At 35.5% G+C, this 18,038-nt stretch overlaps 1 protein-coding gene across 2 annotated transcripts in view; it reads right to left on the bottom strand.

Moving 5' to 3' along the window:
* pcdh15a (protocadherin-related 15a) overlaps positions 1-18,038 on the bottom strand; it is a 351,466-nt gene that overhangs the window by 51,138 nt on the left and 282,290 nt on the right. For both annotated transcript variants that reach the window (XM_073873588.1, XM_073873587.1), the window contains 5 exons: positions 10,967-11,074; positions 8,213-8,355; positions 4,873-5,000; positions 1,674-1,889; positions 462-550 (listed from right to left, as the gene is read on the bottom strand). In XM_073873588.1, coding sequence (XP_073729689.1) covers positions 462-550; positions 1,674-1,889; positions 4,873-5,000; positions 8,213-8,355; positions 10,967-11,074 — 684 coding nt within the window. The remainder of the gene's footprint in view (positions 1-461; positions 551-1,673; positions 1,890-4,872; positions 5,001-8,212; positions 8,356-10,966; positions 11,075-18,038) is intronic.

Here is an 18,038-nt window from a genome sequence, read left to right as displayed (position 1 = left end):
TAGAGTTATTATAAAAATCTAAAATATAGAGGAAGGCAGTCGACATATCCACCTTAGTCAATTTACAAAGGACTAAACTGTTTTAAAAGCAATTAACTGCTAGTTAAAAGCATATTGTAATGTTACATTAATCATAAAGAAAAAGTAAATAAGTATAACACATATTACACTGAATTTTTTTTATGATTTGCTATGGCCCCCTCTAGCCCCCCTATAAAAATGTTCTGGGGGCACCACTGTGTGGTGGGTTTTCCCAGATTGCATCATATATATTATTAATAGTTTTCACCAACGTTAGCAAAGCAATTGGGATCTACCGGGTTATGCTTTGCTTATTAAAAATTATTTGAAGTTTTCAATATGGTTGTACAATTTAGATAAAGTCAAAGCAACTAAGAAAGCAAAGCTGGGTGATGGTGCACAAAACAAATAAAAAAAAAATAATGGCAGAGGTTTCTCACGCAATCAGCTGATCTTTATTCTCCTCCACAACGGTGGGCGGCACGTTTGAGACCACAACCTGCATGTCCAACGCGTTCACGACCGACACCTTAAACACACACACAGGAAATACAAGAGAGTCAGAAAATTAGATTAAATCTGTAGTCCATTTCTACAGGACTGTGAGATATAAAACTTTGATATCTGGGATAAAAATTGTATTATTTGGAAAAATAAAAAAATGACGAAATGCTATGATGCAAAATAAATTAAAAATAAGATGGCTTAATAATACAGTAGCTGTGTTTTCTTTAAAGATTAACACAAAACTTCAGCGTTTTTATCTACATCTGAAACATAAGTTGGGGCAGGATCACGAGCCAGGACTCGAACTCAGATCCGAAATGCTGTTGTGCCATATGCTGACACGCAGACCACTTGGCAATTGGCATCGACAATTTGCACTATTTTCTCATTTAAAATATTATCCAGAATGCATAGCTATTTAAAGAAAGAAAATGCATAAAATGTTTAAATGCCAACTGTAAGCATTTTCATTAGTTCAGACATAGGGTGCCAGGGATGATGATTTTTGTAAACTTTTTTTAGGCTTAAATTCAGCAGGTCAATAACAGTGGGACAGCAATATGAATGCATACAGATATGCAATCAACTGTAAAAGAATATTATATTACCTAATAAAATTAAAGCAATGCAAAAACTAATGACATCATTTCTAAAAAAAAAAAACTGATGCAGCAATATTGATCTTTCAAGATCTTATTTTATTTGGCATTCATTAGCCTTAGAGGCTTCTGCATATTATACAAACTCTGGCAAGAAGTAGTCCAAGAAATATAGCAGCATAAATTATTCAGCTGACAGTAGAAAGAGTTCCTTTCATATATATTTATTACCACACTAACTAGTGCACACACGCTTACGTAAACACACATTTACCCAAACATAACATTTTGAAATGCACAAGCATATAGACTGATGGGATATTTTTATCAAAGCAAACAGCACTTGTAGCATTACTGTTATGCGATTTAAATTATTCAATGATTTGACTTTAGCTAAACCCAAACACTCATTTCGCTTCACCAAAGGGACGACAAAACTTAATTTCACTGAGCTATTTTCAGTAAATGAGTTTGAACTGTTATTATGTTGAGCTATGATGCATGCAGGATCGTCTGTAAACCCGAAACAAAATCACACGCACTCACCACCACATCCGCTCTGCTGCTCAGACCAAGCCCGTAGTTGTCTGTGGCGATGACCTCAAACTTGAAGTAAGATCGGCGCATGTTTCTAAACATGATGGCGCTCTTGATGATGCCCGTGTAGGTCTCAATAATGAAACTGTCCTGGCCCTCAGCCGCAGGTGGGATGATCAGTCTATAAGCCATTTTACTGTAGTTTCCGGTGTCAACATCTGTAGCCTGATACACATTAAAGAAATTGAAATCTTAAACTTCAAAATAGAGATTCATTGATATAAACTTGGCTGGATGTTTTCGAAGGGAGCTTGAACCCGAGGCTCACCTCAAGCCCCAAGTTCAACTAACCAAGGGCATCCCAAACATACATTTACAACTTCAATTATTCAGACTGATATCTGCCAGTACCGATAGTTTGGTGGTTATATTAACTTGTATTAACTATGCAAGTCATTAACTATTCATTCATATAATGACCATTAATATTGAACATTAAATTAGTGATATTTCTTTACATTTTCAACAGAGCTTAAATTTACAGAATTTTCCTCTTCTCTTTTGATTGACATGATATATCAGCCATGACTATCTGCTGTTTATTAACTATCGTCCAAAAGGGTGAAAAATTACTTTTATCAACTAATAACGATTATTGGACGATATATTGGTACATCTCTACTTCAAAACAAATATGATTTGGAGGAATGTATGGCATTTTATCTAGAACTATCATATGTCTACCCAGTCTCACAAAGTTTCGTGATATAGTCACGTATTTTTTTTATTCTTTTTTCGTGCTATTATCACGAAATTTCATATAACGAATTCTTGTTTTCGTGTGATTATCACGTATTGGTTACTCGACTGTTTTTTCCTATTTTTAAACCATTGTCGCTTCGGTTTAGGGTTAGATTTGGTGCTTGCATTAGAATGTCACTTTATATATTGATCTATACTATTTTTTCTGATTTATTTTTTTATATGTCGCCTGGCGTTAGGGTTAGAGTTGGGTTTGGTTCGGGATGTCATTTTATGTAAATCTGGCCCTAAACCGAAGCGACAATGGTAAGAAAATAGGACAAAACAGTTGATTAACCAATACACGAAAACAGGAATTCGTTATACGATCACGAAAAAACACGAAATTTCGTGATAATAGCACGAAAAAAGAATCAAAAAAATATGTGACTATATAACGAAATTTCGTGAGACTGGGCTGCATATGTTTGACACCCAGTGTTTTTCAATTCACGTCCTTCCCCTCCCAGAATGTTTTAGACGTCTCCTCATCAGTGTTGTGGGGTAGTTACCTACAAGTAGCAACGCTACTAACTTAACTAAATTTTTCTGTAGTTTGACAGTAGTTTAGTTACTTATCAAAAATTGTAGCTTTAACAGTAGTAAAATACTTTTTCCAGCAAGTAGCGGTGTAGCGCGACCAGACGCCAGATGCCTTGCCTTTTAGCAGCGCACTGACTGAGCACAGCAGCGTCATCTTCTCTGATAATTACACAAATAACGTGCTGGAGTAAATTAGAAACTTTCATATTATAATGTTCGTGATGGGGCGGCATGACGGCAGAATCTGAAGATGTAGAGATTAATTGCCCATGGCCATATCTGTCCAAGTTCATGTCTCTTAAAGAAACAACACGTTCGTATGTAATCTGTGCAAACCAAATATTAATCTGTTTGCGTCAAAAACCATTAGCACATACAAGTAAAAGCCATTTTTCAAATGTATCCCACCGCATTGTTGCCTCTATATCAAATGTCTATTTTTATTTTAAGTGCATTGATGAATCTAATCTGTCCTGCTAAAGTTTTGTAACAAACCTATAATAACACTAATGTTGTATTTGTGCCACTGTTTAAGCATCTGTCAATCAAACAAAAAAAGAAATATAACTTATATTATATATTTGCATTTATCAAACCACATGATTTAATTATATATTTTAGTTTGTTTATTATAATTATTAATATCACTTTTATTATTATTATTATTATAAAGAGCTAAAATCAAAGTGTTTCTAAGTCATTAACTCATTCCCCACCACAAAAAATATATAAACATACAAATATATCAAATGAAAAAACAGACTCTCTGCTTTCAATCAAACAATAAACAAACAAACAAAATGGGGGAAAAAAGAAAAGCGTTTCATCCTATCTATATTTTTTCTCTGCTTATAAACTCTTAAATATGTTTTTTTTTTACATTTTTTTTTTGCAAAAAGCCGAAATAATTGCATTTTTGTGAAGGAATTTTATTAAAAATCTACGGAGCCCCTAAGGGAAGAGTTAATTTTTTTAATATTAATTTTAAAGACTGTCCGTTTGAGATAAATATTTGTAGTTCACAAACTAATACTAAAATCATAATTGCATTACATAAAATTGTTTTAAACCCCAAATCATTTTCTTAAAACATTCTTTATTGAAAATGATATTCAGTTATCTGTAATATCATTTCATTTTAACAAATAAAGTAGTTTTAATGTAGCTAGCTACTTTTTAATAGTAACCTGTTGTGTAGCTAACTACTTTTTCAGATGAGTAGCTTGTAGCTTATCTAACAACAGTTTCAAAGTAGCTTTTAAGTACCACGAGAACGATTTGAGTTTAAAGGACTTTAAAGGACTCTCGCAGTAGTGCGATGTCACACGCTAAATAGTCTGTGGGAGAGAGTCGATGAGCTGAATCAGGTATTTTTTTATAAAGGAAGACACCTTAAACATTCTGGGAGGGCGGCATGATGACTGGAATTGAGAAACACTGCTGTAATATATGGGCATCAGTAACTTGCCCTCCAAATCATTAGAAATAGAGATAGCAGCTGTCTGAATAATGTCAGAGAGATATGGTGAAGCGAGAGTAGCTTTAAACAGAGTGAGAGATTTGTGCTTTACTGTCGACAGGTGTGTCTGGACGTGAACAGTATGTTTCTCACTGAATAAATGAAATATAATGCAGCGCACACACCGAGACCTGCTGACATCTCAATACTCGTGAATTAATATCCAATGTGTCACTTGTGTTCTGCTGATATCTTGCTTTAATGAATACATGTCAATGCACAAACTAAACAGAAATAAAATGTCATTATTGTATTATCTCATAACTCAGATTTGCTGAAACCTGCCTTATAATAATACAAATATTTTGACTTTGAAGTTTAAGATGTTCAGTAATAAATACGTACCACAATTTTAAGGACTGTGGTGAAAGTCTTTGTGTCTTCTGTCACTCCACCGATGTACAGGGACCTTGAGAAGACCGGCGGATGATCATTCTCATCCTGAACCTCGATGTAAACCTTCGCTGTGTTTGCTGGTTAAAGTCCCACAGACGGAAGAGAGAAAAAGATCTCAGTTTATGGAAACATTGGCCCTATTTGTCACAGTTAAAAGTAAAAACCGATTTAATGTAAACGCAGCTGCTTCTATTCATGCTGTGGCAAATGTGAGAAATACGCTCTGTCAGAAAGCATTTGTCTTCAGCAGCGCTACGCGACAATATATAAAGTCATCCAGTCTGGATCTGAGCACACACTGGGGAAAGCACAGATGAAGAGCTGTATATCATAACTCAATAAAAGAAAACAAAATAAGCAGGTAGGTGAACTCAAGGCCATATGAACGCTGCGAGAGAGAGAGAAAGCATGCCTGTCCCTTTATAAACATCTAAATAGATATCATAATGTTTCAAACAAGATGTACGGCAGGACACACACAAAGCAGAGGAGGAACAAATTACAACTTTTTGATAAACCCCAAGTAAAACTGTATTGATGATAGGTTGCAAATTTATAGCTCAGGAGATTTGATGGAGATCTAAGTTGTGTTTTATTCGTGTATGAACTCAGATGTTTCTCATAAAACTGCTTAGGAGCAATAGAAACAAATGAGACAATTGTGAAGCTGTCAAATTAATGTAGATTGGATGGGAAAAAGAATCTGGATTTGGGCAAATTTGATGGGAAATCTTCAATAACATTGACTTTGACTGGATACTTGGCAAATCTGAGCTCAGTTTGTGGCATTGTTGACAAACTCTAATGGAGACGTTTGTGAGATTTTTGGAAAATCATCTGAGATGGAACACTGCAAAAATATAAAAACATTTTTTATTGTTTTCAGTAAAAATATCTAAAAATTCTTAAATTAAGATGTATTTCTTGATGAGCAAAATGACCCAAGAAAATAAGTCTAGTTTTTAGACAAAAAATAAAAAAAATAATTGAATTTGTGCTTGAAACAAGCATAAAAATATCTGCCAATGGAATAAGAAAAAAATTCTTAAATTAAGTGTTTATGAAAAGAGTAAACTTATTTCAAGAAAATGTTTCTTATTCCTTTGGCCGTTTGTTTGCTTGTTTTATGCACAAAATAGCTTAAATTTGATATTTTTGGTCTAAAAACTAGACTTATTTTCTTGGGTCGTTTTGCTCATTTAGAAAAAGCATCTTAATTTTTACTAAAAACAAGACAAAAATTATAATTATGAAAGTTAGAGGAAATTATAAAAAATGTCCTGGCTCTTCCTAGCTTTATAATCGTAGTTAATGGTGCTACTGATCTTGAAACCTAAAACAGTCCATCCATCCTTCACAGAAGTAATCCACACGGCTTTTACTACCATTTTGAAGCTTGGAAGAGCCAGGACATTTCTAATATAACTCAGATTGATTTTGTCTGAAAGAAGATAAGTCATACACTGCATTTTCAAGAAAAAAAATCTTAGTATTTTTGTCTTGTTCTCAGTAAAAATATCAAAAAATTCTTAAATTAAGATGATGATGAAAATAAGTCTAGTTTTTAGACCAAAAATATCAAATTTAAATGATTTTGTGCATAAAACAAGCACAAAAATCTGCCAATGGGGTAAGCAATTTTTTTTCTTGAATTTAGTGTTAAAAAAAATGTTGCTTACCCCATTGCCAGATTTTCTGCTTGGAAAACTAATTTGTCCAAAATAGTGCTAAAGTCACAAATTTAAATTGATTGATTTATGTTTATAGATTCAAATTTCCTGTTTATTTTCATGTCACTCAACACAAAAGCTTGAGCTGGTGTGCTGACCAGTAATGGTCATTAAGGCTTTATTGTTAGTGTTTACTAATAGATTTGAGACACCCTAACCCTAAATTAAATCCTAGAAGCGACAATGGTTTAAAAATGAATAACAAATGAAAAAAAAAACAATACAGCATCCAGCCTCCTGTCTGGCAGATGGTGTGGGCATGAAAACTACTTCCTACTGAAATACATCCCATTGAAAGCTGTGCTGATTGACACACAAAGAAGATAATCATGTGCATGAAAACGAATCAATAGATGTACATTTTCAATGCCAATCTCTAATCTTTCATTGGACACACGCAGGTTAAACCGAGGTGAACTTTCAGTCTGTTCTTTTTTTATTGTATGTTTATATATTTAAAGAAGAATATTTTCTGGAATCATGAAACTTTTGTGAAAATCATAAAAAATGCTGGCACTGGCTGGCAACTTTTTAATAAAACGCTGGCGGGGAAAGAGTTAAATGACCACCTGTTGACCACTAGCCTAGGAGGAGCTAAAGCTGCTTTGAAACAATTAAACAATTGTGAAAAGCGATATATAAATAAAATTTAATTAAATCGAATACACTAAATCAGTGGTTCTCAAACCTTTTCTGCTGTGGCCCCCCTTGTGTACGGTGCATTCATTCGCGGCCCCCCAAAGAAAATTTATGACAAAAAACTGTTCTAAAATGTAACGTTATAATTAAACAAAACATATTAAGTTATACAAAGTAGTGCTGTTGGTTAGTAGCCTTATTTTTTTAGGTTTAATTACACAGAATTCATGATAAATGAATGTATTTTATTAAATGTCATTAACACTGGGGCCCCCCTGGCACAATCTCGCGGCCCCCAGTTTGAGAACTAAATTGTACACTGTCCTGGTTCTGTTATTAATCTGTTGCTGCCGTTTCCACGTTCAAATTAAATAAAAAGTTTGTATTGTTTTTATTGAGTCACAGATCGTCAACTGTATTCTTCCTCAATGATAATTTAATATTAAAATCTTATCAGTTAACAGTTAATGTTTGGTTAACAAGCTGCGGTTGTCGGTCGGGAAAATCAACTGAATGAACTTCCCTAATCTTTTTTAAAGCATTACCACAACAGTCATCACTTGTGCAACAATACATTTCAAGACAATACCGTCAGACATCAAACTGCCTGATGTGAGCAATCTTTCTGTTATTACACATAATCAAAGCTCTCTGCAAATCTTGTACTTTTGTAAGTACTGTGACAGCTTTGTACAATAAAGGGTTTATTTATTTATTTATTTTTTATTTAACAGAGACAATGCAGAATAACACTGCCATCATTTCAAGCAGCCCTGATGCTCTACATACAATGGTTTATGTCTGGTATCTCAAAACTATGTGCTTTATACTATAAATAAATGAATAAATCAAAATAAATGAAGTACAGTTATTTCATATTGGATTTTCTTAAATAGAGACGAATGCTTTTGCGTTCTTACTTTTGGAGGGAACGCGTAGGTTAGCCAGGATGAGGGCGAGGGAGTCGGCCTGCACCCGCAGCACGTAACTGGTCACCGTTTCATAGTCCAGTGATTTATTTGTGTAGATGATCCCGGTGCGGTTATTAACCGTGAACTCTCCTACAAACACAAATCAAATTAGACAACAGTTCACAGCAGTTTGAAGGGATAGTTCACCCAAAAATAAAAATTTGTCTTTAATTTACTCATCCTCAAATTGTTGTAAACTTGCATGAGTTTCTTTGATCTGTTGAGAAAAAGATATTTTGATATAAAGAAAGAAGATATTATGAGAAATGATGATAAGCACAGTTGACAGTACTTCCATACTATTTGTTTTTCCTACTATGTAAGTCAATGGGTACTATCAACTTTGTGCTTACCATCATTTCATCTAAATATCTTCTTACCAAAATATCTTAATTTCTTTTCAACAGAATTAAGAAACTCATACAGGTTTTTAAGTAAATGATGACAAATTTTCATTTTTAGATAACTATTCCTTTTACACAACTACACTGCTGCCGCTGGCAAAAGTTCAAGTCAGCAGAAATGTATAAAGGTGGATTCACAAAACAGCATCTTATCAACTAACAAATCACCATACAGTGCTCAAAAACCATACAGTGCTTGTACCTGATATATAATTACCAATACATGCTCATTTTTTACCTTATGTGTGTTAATACTGAATATTGAGTATTCACATTTGATATATTTTAGCAGAAAAACAAGCATCTTATTCACTGGCCATCCACAAATCAGTACAACCAGGTACTAAATGCATAACAGCGTAATGACTATTCAAATTGTGTCACTCATTTATTTTACCCCGACACGACATCTAACCTGTAAATTAGGTTTATTTTACATTTACTGTATTTTTTGGACTATAAGTCACACTTTTTTTCATAGTTTGACTGGTGCTGTGACTTATAGTTAGGTGCGACTTACAGTATATGTCAAAATTAATTCATACTGACTAACATGAACAACAACAAAAAAACATTACCGTCTACAGCCACGAGAGGGCGCTATATGTTGCTCCTGTAACCTACCCCTGAAAAAAACTGTTAACTGAAACATTAACTTAAAGACAACGGAGAAACAAATGCCCCCCCCCAAAAGAATAATAATTTTCTAAATAAATGTGAATTATAGTACAGGGTGTGCGTTTCCCGAAAAACGACGCAACTCGCTGCTGAACCAACATAGTTCGATGCATAGTTGGAGAAACAAACTACCTTGTCCCGACTGTTTCCCGAAAGCTTTGTTGCACATTTGTCGTTTGAACCATGTTGGTTTAACAACATAGTTGACAATGTCACGTGGGAGGTGAAGTACTAATTAATCTGTGCAAATCGATTTAATGTCAGATTATTGCTGTAAAAAACATATATTGCATCGGAAGACTGGTTTTGTTATCGTGATTTAGTTATCTGTTGTTTATTTTCAAGATATTTAATTCACACGCAAGATATTTAATACGTCACTCCTCCCAGGGATTCCCTAGAGCTCGTAGGTCTGTGCACATGCGCAGTTTCAAATGCAGCGCTTAAATTCTGTTTACAAAACTAAAGACGTAAAATAAAATTTAATATATTTAGAATGATGGATATACATTGTAATACATTTATTTTTGCTTATTTTGTTCAAAGGCATGATCAACGTAAGTCTACATATTATAATAACAAGGAACGATGCTTCTAACGACAGGTAAAGAGCTGTCATTTCAACGACACAAGTTTGAGATGCAGCTTGGGAATGTTCGCTTGAACTATGGTTTCGGGAAACACCAAATCATTGAACTTTGTCGGTAACGACGAAACTTACGACAGTAGTTGGCTAATGATGCTTTCGGGAAACGCACCCCAGTGTGACTTATATATGTTTTATTCCTCTTCATAACGCATTTTTTGACTGATGCAACTTATACTCACGACTTATAGTCTGGAAAATACGGTATTATAGAGATCTGAACTTGCCTAGCACATTTAACAACGAGCTACTGTCACCCAAAAAGCAAATAATAAAAGAATGTATTACAAAGTTTTGCTGTACATTTTTCAATACAGTAAAGCCCTTTTCACACAGAGATTACAGAAAAAGATGAAAAATGCGTCCGGGATTTGTCCAGGATCTTTGGTTAATTTACACTGCCAATGATTTTTCTGTAATCTGTGTGTACATTCACACACATATCGTAAAGATCCTGTAAAGACATTTGATGCACTTGGTAGGTAATTAGCGTCAGAATTTGGCTAATTATCCATGCATGCATTTTGTCATCAAATGATGAAGAAGCAATCTGTGCAAAAAAGTTGATGCACATTGTAAAAAATGCTTGGCTACTTTCAACCCAGGGTAAAGTTAAAAATGAACAAACACAGCCAATTACGCGATTAAATTTGACCCAACAATGACTTAAAACAACCCAGCATTCTGAACTAAAACAACCCAAATTACAACCAACTGGGTTCGGTTCATCCCTTTTTGACCCAACGCTGAGATCAGCTTTCTTTATAGTGCAGGCATTTGGATTACAGTGCTGGAGTGATGCTGCACAGTCCCGGCAAACCACGCAAGACTGCTGTCTTCTCCACAACCCAACACTCAGTGTGCAAACAGCACTTAGCACTTCTGAATGCACTGGCCTTCTTACAAATAAATGACACTACCTGCAGATGCAGTTTATTCTTGGTAAATTCCCCCGGGGCTTCTGAAAACTCTCCTCCCTGATTTCCATCCACTATAGAGTAAAAGACTGTGGTGTTGACAGCTGCCGCCAAAATAAGTCCCACCGGCGTTCCGACAGGTGCGCTCTCGCTCACCGGGCTGAACCTGCAAAGCACAGCAGAAACTTCATTCAGTATTTAAACTTGCAGGAGTGAGAGCTGGAGGACTGTCATGTCCAGTGTGGTCAATGTGACACACATCGCTGAATATTACATAGAAATCAGAGACGTTTAATTGGATTGCCATCACCGTAACAGACCATTTAAAAAAGAGGGACATTTCTTTAAAATGTGAAGAGAATTTAATTAGTGCATTGAAAACTAGATTTCTAAAGCTTTGGTTTGGAGCCTGAGGTAACTTTTAAGGTCAGGTATACTTAACTGGTGAATTGCCAATTTACTAAATGCTGATATGTGTCCATGTCTGTGAAATCCAGGCTAAAGTCTCATAATCTGAGATCAGGAGTATCAAAGTTTGATTTTACATTCATTTCAATCTTTGACTAGACCTTAATCAGTCAGTATTAAAGATATCAAGGTTATATTTTCACAGAATGTTCTTTACATTATGTAGGATGAGTTTATGTAGAAAACAGTAAATCACAAAAATGACTTTCACTGGGTTTTCACAGGCAGGGACACATATATATTTTTATATATCTGTTCATAGTAAGGCGAAGTAAGGGATAATGTATAGGCAGCAGGTTGTTATTGCAGAAATAAGCCCCGACAGTGTGATCAGGACCTGACAGGAGGAAGCAGAGGATCTTGAATTACACTAATGGGGCTTATTTTGTCATAACAAATTGTTGACCATACATTATACTGCTTATTACACCGCTATTTAGCTCATAAGTAAGGTAAGGAACATTAAATATTAATTTGAAATATTTTATTTCCTAATTTTTTATGAATATATAGACCTTCCGCGAGGAAAACATGTTTACTTTCATTTTACAGTATACGCTTAAATGTCACAAACACACTATTTGGTTGAATCATTGGTAAATATAATGTCATATATGTTAATAAAATACATATGTATATTTAATTTTAGTGCAATATTAAACTCTACTTATCAAAGTGATTTGCAGCATCCGGGTAACCATGGGTTAGCTTTGAGCGATAGTTTTTTATTTATCACAAACCTTTTTCTTTTTTATTATTAGTTGCAATTTCTGCAGATATGTATGTGTGCTGTATGTTCTTTTAGTATGATATGTTTTTAATGTGTTTAAATTTTTTATTATTTTTTTTCTTTGTTTTTAATTCTTTTATTGTAAAGCACATTTGTCAACTTGTGTTGTTTAAATTGTGTTATATAAATAAAATTTACATTGCCATAGTTATCCAGTAATAACAAACCTTGGAATGTCGCATCTGGCCAATCAGAATCAAGCATTTAGAGTGTCGTGTAATAATATAAAAAAGCTTATCAACTTTAACCCATTAACCTATAACCCTAACCCTATGACTATAACCCATGAGCGGGACACCTGAGTTTACTTTAATATTTATAATGTAATTTTCCATCTAATCCTGACCAACTATATATCATTGGAAAGGTCTCATGCTGCGTTCAGACCAATGTTAAGTCAATGTGAAGACCCGTTGACGTGAGTCTGGAGGTCTCGCGGCGCGGTAGACCCGATTTCGCGAGAAAAAATTGGAACTTTGACAGAAAAACCAATCAGAAGCTTGCTTTTGTAGTGACGTGATTACAGGAAGCGAGCGGATTCGCAGAAACAGAATTTCCACGTGAATTTCTTGATGACTAGAATTTCATGCACGGCCTTTACGAGTGAATGAAGCGAGTAAACTTAAAATGTTCAAACTAGGCAAAATAGACGCGGTAGATGCGATTTTGACGCCTTAAACGTGGCTGGTGTGAACCCACGGTCAGAGTCTAAAATACATATTTCAACAGTGTTTCAATCGATTTATTTACGAAAAGAGTGTGCCTTAAAATTTATATTCTTGCGTGAAACATTTTCATTTTTATAATGTTATGTATACAATATATACTTTATTATATTATTTTTATTTATTTAGGCAAATGTAAACTGCTATAACAATTTTTTATTTAACATTTTCATGTCCAGACACTTCAGTGAGAAACTTCTGTCTTCTGTAGCCTCTTATGGAATGGCTGAAATTCCACAAGGGGGCGTATTTGTTCCTCAGACGTTGCACAATAAACGTGGCATCCGAATATATTCATTATAAATCGTGAATGAAAAGTGAGATTGGAACGAATGTCCGTTAGTAAACTAATTGTATACACTATTTATATCGTAATTCGGTCAGAAACGTCAAGATTGTGAGATGAACAAATCGTTTTGGATTAAAAGGCTTGGATATTCCATTCCCTTGGACTTTTGGGGATTTACGAACAATTTGTTTTGGACAGTTTCACCGAAGCGGATAAAGGGAAGATTTTGAAGGTAAGTAAATATCCTAAATCGGCGCCGCCCGGTTCAGGTAACTAACAACTAGATTACAGTTTTATGACTGCTACAAATCATATTATGCTTTGTGTGTGCGCATAATGGAATCCCGAAAAGTCTAAGCTTTCCAACGATGTGCCGCATGACATTATATTTTGAAGATTTAATGCTTCAAAGTTACAATGACGTAATGCAGCCTCACGTGCAAGGGAGGTGTACTGTGTACGGCACAGTGTTCCTTACCAGGTTAAAACAATACCAAAATTAGGCTTAAATTAATTTGAAAGTGTACATGACCTTTTCACCCCCCCTCAGGACTCAGGTAAGGGGTTAAATGCTTTGCAATCATGTTGGCACTGAAGTTTAACAATCAACCAATTCTGTGCAGTACATTTTCGACTTTCAATGCAACCATTAGAGTTTAATCATGTGTTTTATATAAAACCCTTAATGCACATAAAGACCGCAAATTACATCTCTGCTGATCATGCAGAGTACTAAAATAAAAAGAAAGAAAGAAAGAAAGAAAAATACTTTTCTCAGAAAGTCTCAGTCTTTTGTCGGACCACACGCCAGCTGTCAGAAGTGGGTGGACGAAGCACTCCTGTCTCTATTGTAGAGCAGTCAAAATACAGCCATCGCAGTCATAGAAAGACAAAGAGTCGTTCATTGCCTGGGCTTCTCTGGATTATAAATGAGGTGAAGTGCTTTGCTCTGTCTGTGAGACAATAGGGTGCCGCTGCAGTCAACTGCTACACTGTCAGCGAAAGCCCAAAGTCACACAAAACTCTCTGTGATGCTCAGCTTCACATCAGTTACCATGGGAATTACAGAGGCCAGAAATAACCGATGTGTGGTTGAAGTACTACAAAAATAAGAGCAAGTTTCACGTAAATGAGTAACAGCGACAACCAATAATCATTTTAATCAACAAATTTCTATATGGCTATTATTCCCATTTATATACATGTAATTGCACAAGTAATTTTGGCAATACTGAGATCTATATTATCACATACAATCACCTAAAGGATTATTAGGAACACCATACTAATACTGTGTTTGACCCTCTTTCCCCTTCAGAACTGCCTTAATTCTACGTGGCATTGATTCAACAAGGTGCTAAAAGCATTCTTTAGAAATGTTGGACCATATTGATAGGATAGCAACTTGCAGTTGATGGAGATTTGTGGGATGCACATCCAGGGCATGAAGCTCCAGTTCCACCACATCCCAAAGATGCTCTATTGGGTTGAGATCTGGTGACTGTGGGGGCCATTTTAGTACAGTGAACTCATTGTCATGTTCAAGAAACCAATTTGAAATTTATTCGAGCTTTGTGACATGGTGCATTATCCTGCTGGAAGTAGCCATCAGAGGATGGGTACATGATGGTCATAAAGGGATGGACATGGTCAGAAACAATGCTCAGGTAGGCCGTGGCATTTAAACGATGCCTAAATGGCACTAAGGGGCCTAAAGTGTGCCAAGAAAACATCCCGCACACCATACATTTTTAAACACCCTGCCTCCATTACATATTCTTGTGATTCTTGATCACCACATTTGAGTGATAATTGCAAAAATCCCAGTAAATTCTGTTTATGTATGCACTGTACTATAATATTCGCATAACAAACAGCTAATATATCAATATATGACTTTTTTGATTTGTTTTACTATGATCTCTTGTGCAGTCTACCAATAAAGTTACAGAATCCATCAGCAAAAAGGCCACCTGTGACCAACAACATTCATTCAGTGACCTCTAGTGATAGAATCAATGCTCCATCAGACTTCATTACACTTAATTAAAAGGGCATTAAATCTGCTTCAGTAATCAATGATGCTATTAAAACATAAAGACCAAAGCTACATTCTTCAGTGTGAAACTGCAAGACTGATAAAGTACTTATTTGAATGAAACTGATTTATGCAGCCATCACCTCTTATTTAACACTCTTGATAAGATATAACAAATCACTTTTGAATGAATGGTTATATGTGACAGTGTTGTGAAATCCAGGTTAAAGTCTCATAATCTAATAATAATCTCTTACTCAATATTAAGCACATCAAGTTTATATTTTCACTGAATAAGATTTACATTATGTAGGATGATTTAATGTATTTTAAAAAAATGAACTAAACCTTGGCTAGGTATACTGTGTAAGACTTGATGAGACTGTTTCTAGTGCACTTATGTATTGCTGTTCTTGTGTTGCTATAATTGCTTCTATTGTTTACCTCGCTTTGGACAAGAGCGTCTGCTAAATGACTTAAAGGTGCAGTGTGTAATTTTTAGAAGGCTCTCTTGACAGAAATGCAAAATATTATACAAAACTATATTATCAGGGGTGTATAAAGACCTTTTATAATGAACCATTATGTTTTAATTACCTTAGATTGAGACATTTTTATCTACATACACAGAGGGTCCCCCTACATGGAAGACGCCATTTTGTGCCGCCATGTTTCTACAGAAGCCCTTAACGGACAAACTTTTTTATTAAGTTGTCTCCTACGATGACATGTTTGTCCTGTGTCAGTTACCGTAGCTTCTCTATGTGTTTCAAAAGCGAGGGGCGAGCTGTGAACTGAGCTGTTGGTTGCAACCTCACCACTAGATGCCACTAAAATGTACACCCTGCACCTTTAATGTAAATGTAATGTAGAAAAGAATCACAATTTTTTTCTGATTATATGATCGATTAATAATTAGTAATCACCAGCATGATGTTCACCTCACACATATACCATAGAAACATACTGTATAACATGCTCTATATAAGGCCAATTTCATTTCTACCCCTTACTCCTACACTTTCCCCTACGCCTCTAAGGGCATTCACATGAATGGCTAGGGATGTCCCAATTCTGCTTTAATTGGAGGGTTGGGCCAAATAACCCTTCAAACAAAGATTTTTCATGACCTCACTTCAAACGAAGGGGTAAGAAATTTTCCAACATGGCTGCTCATGCGAGTATAACTGTGCGTTCACACCAGACGTGGAAGAGGCGGCAAGCGCAATGCAAAGACGTGAATAAGCATCCTGCAGTGCGGTACACGCAAATGGTGCGGAACATGTTGAAGGCGAGGAGTGCATGACGTGTTTTTACACGAATTGAGCGTTGCTGCGGGAAAGACGCGGGTTGAAAAATCTGAAATTTGGCGAATATTCGCACCAGGTTAACCAACGAGGAGCTTGCTATGAAACTGGCTGTTTTCTACTTTTTGACCGTTGAGAAGGTGGTAAAGTTGTATTCTGTCTCCCATGTGGGATTCGCCGCTCATTCAAGTCTAATGTTATGCAGTCTGAAGTCCATTCTGAGAGAGGGGTTGATGTTTAAAGGCCTGTGTGTTGACTAAAGCAGTGAGAAGACTTCACAGAAGCTCTAATGGCGTGAGCTATAGAGAGCGCACAACGTTTCTCTGTAGACCTCATTAGACTCTGGACTTCAGTTGAGAGACTCTGGAGATCTTATTACAGCACACTGGATTAAAATCGGTTAAAAATGAAGACTTTCACAAACTCTTATTCAAACGTTTTAACAGTGGAGAAATTATTCTGCTGTATATTGGTGCAGTTTTGGTTTTTGGACTCCTGTTGAATGGCCTTTGTGAAGTGAGTCGCTTGATTCTTATAAATGTAGACCGATTCCAACTTTATTTAGAAAAAAATATTTTTTTTATCACGGTCAGCTTAATTCAACCACAGTTACAGAGATCCTAATATAAAGTGCTTTGCTGTATCAATATTGTGGGGCTTAATCCCCCGACTTCATTAAAGATTGAAATCGTATGCTGTGGTTCTTCCTAACTAACATGTCTGCAGAGAAAGTCATGTATTGTCAGGCATTAATAATTCTTGTTTACCCACAAGTCACACACAATCCTGCGCACACAAACAGGTAGTGCAAGGAAGTTGTTTTGTGTTGTCAGGGTTTGTCCTCATCATCCTGTGCTTTGCCTGGGGCTTCTGTCACGTTGACACCTCTACACTTTAAATGCTGGATGAGTCTCACCAGACCCGTCAAGAACATGTCAGTGGCATATTTTTACTCCATAATCAAAGGGTGAAATAAGATATTATCGTTTGCATGGCTATTTATAGCACAATTCAGTAGGGGAGAGTGGGGCACAACGCATTTTGGTTTTGGCCAAATCATTCAAAAAAATATTTGAGTACGATTCATATTTTATACAAGCAACACACATATAAACTACAAATGAAGACTTAAAGTTAGTTTGAACGTACCATGCTCATACAATTATACCAAAAATGAAATTCAAATGTTACTACTTAACTAATGGTTGGGGTTAATGTAACACTTGCTAGAAAATTAAAACACAAATAGTAATAATTCAACATTATTTTGATTTTTAGTACTATTCTGATTTTTTATACTTTCCACACATCTATCTATCCATCCACCTTCACAAGTGCCTTATATATTGTGAATATAGATTATATTGTAATTGTCACCTGATTCAATGCTTCTGATGGTATTACATGGTGGGTTTGAAGATTAAAACTGTTATTTCATTACACAACTGTCTGGATACTTGATTAAGTTTATTCAACCGTGATGATCTGCGATGCTCTGATGACCCTGTCAGGT

Source organism: Misgurnus anguillicaudatus, chromosome 11, assembly GCF_027580225.2.
Source record: "Misgurnus anguillicaudatus chromosome 11, ASM2758022v2, whole genome shotgun sequence".
In the NCBI taxonomy this organism is placed as follows: Eukaryota; Metazoa; Chordata; class Actinopteri; order Cypriniformes; family Cobitidae; genus Misgurnus; species Misgurnus anguillicaudatus.
Note: the sequence above shows the minus strand (reverse complement) of the source record. Positions and strands in the feature narration are given on the sequence as shown.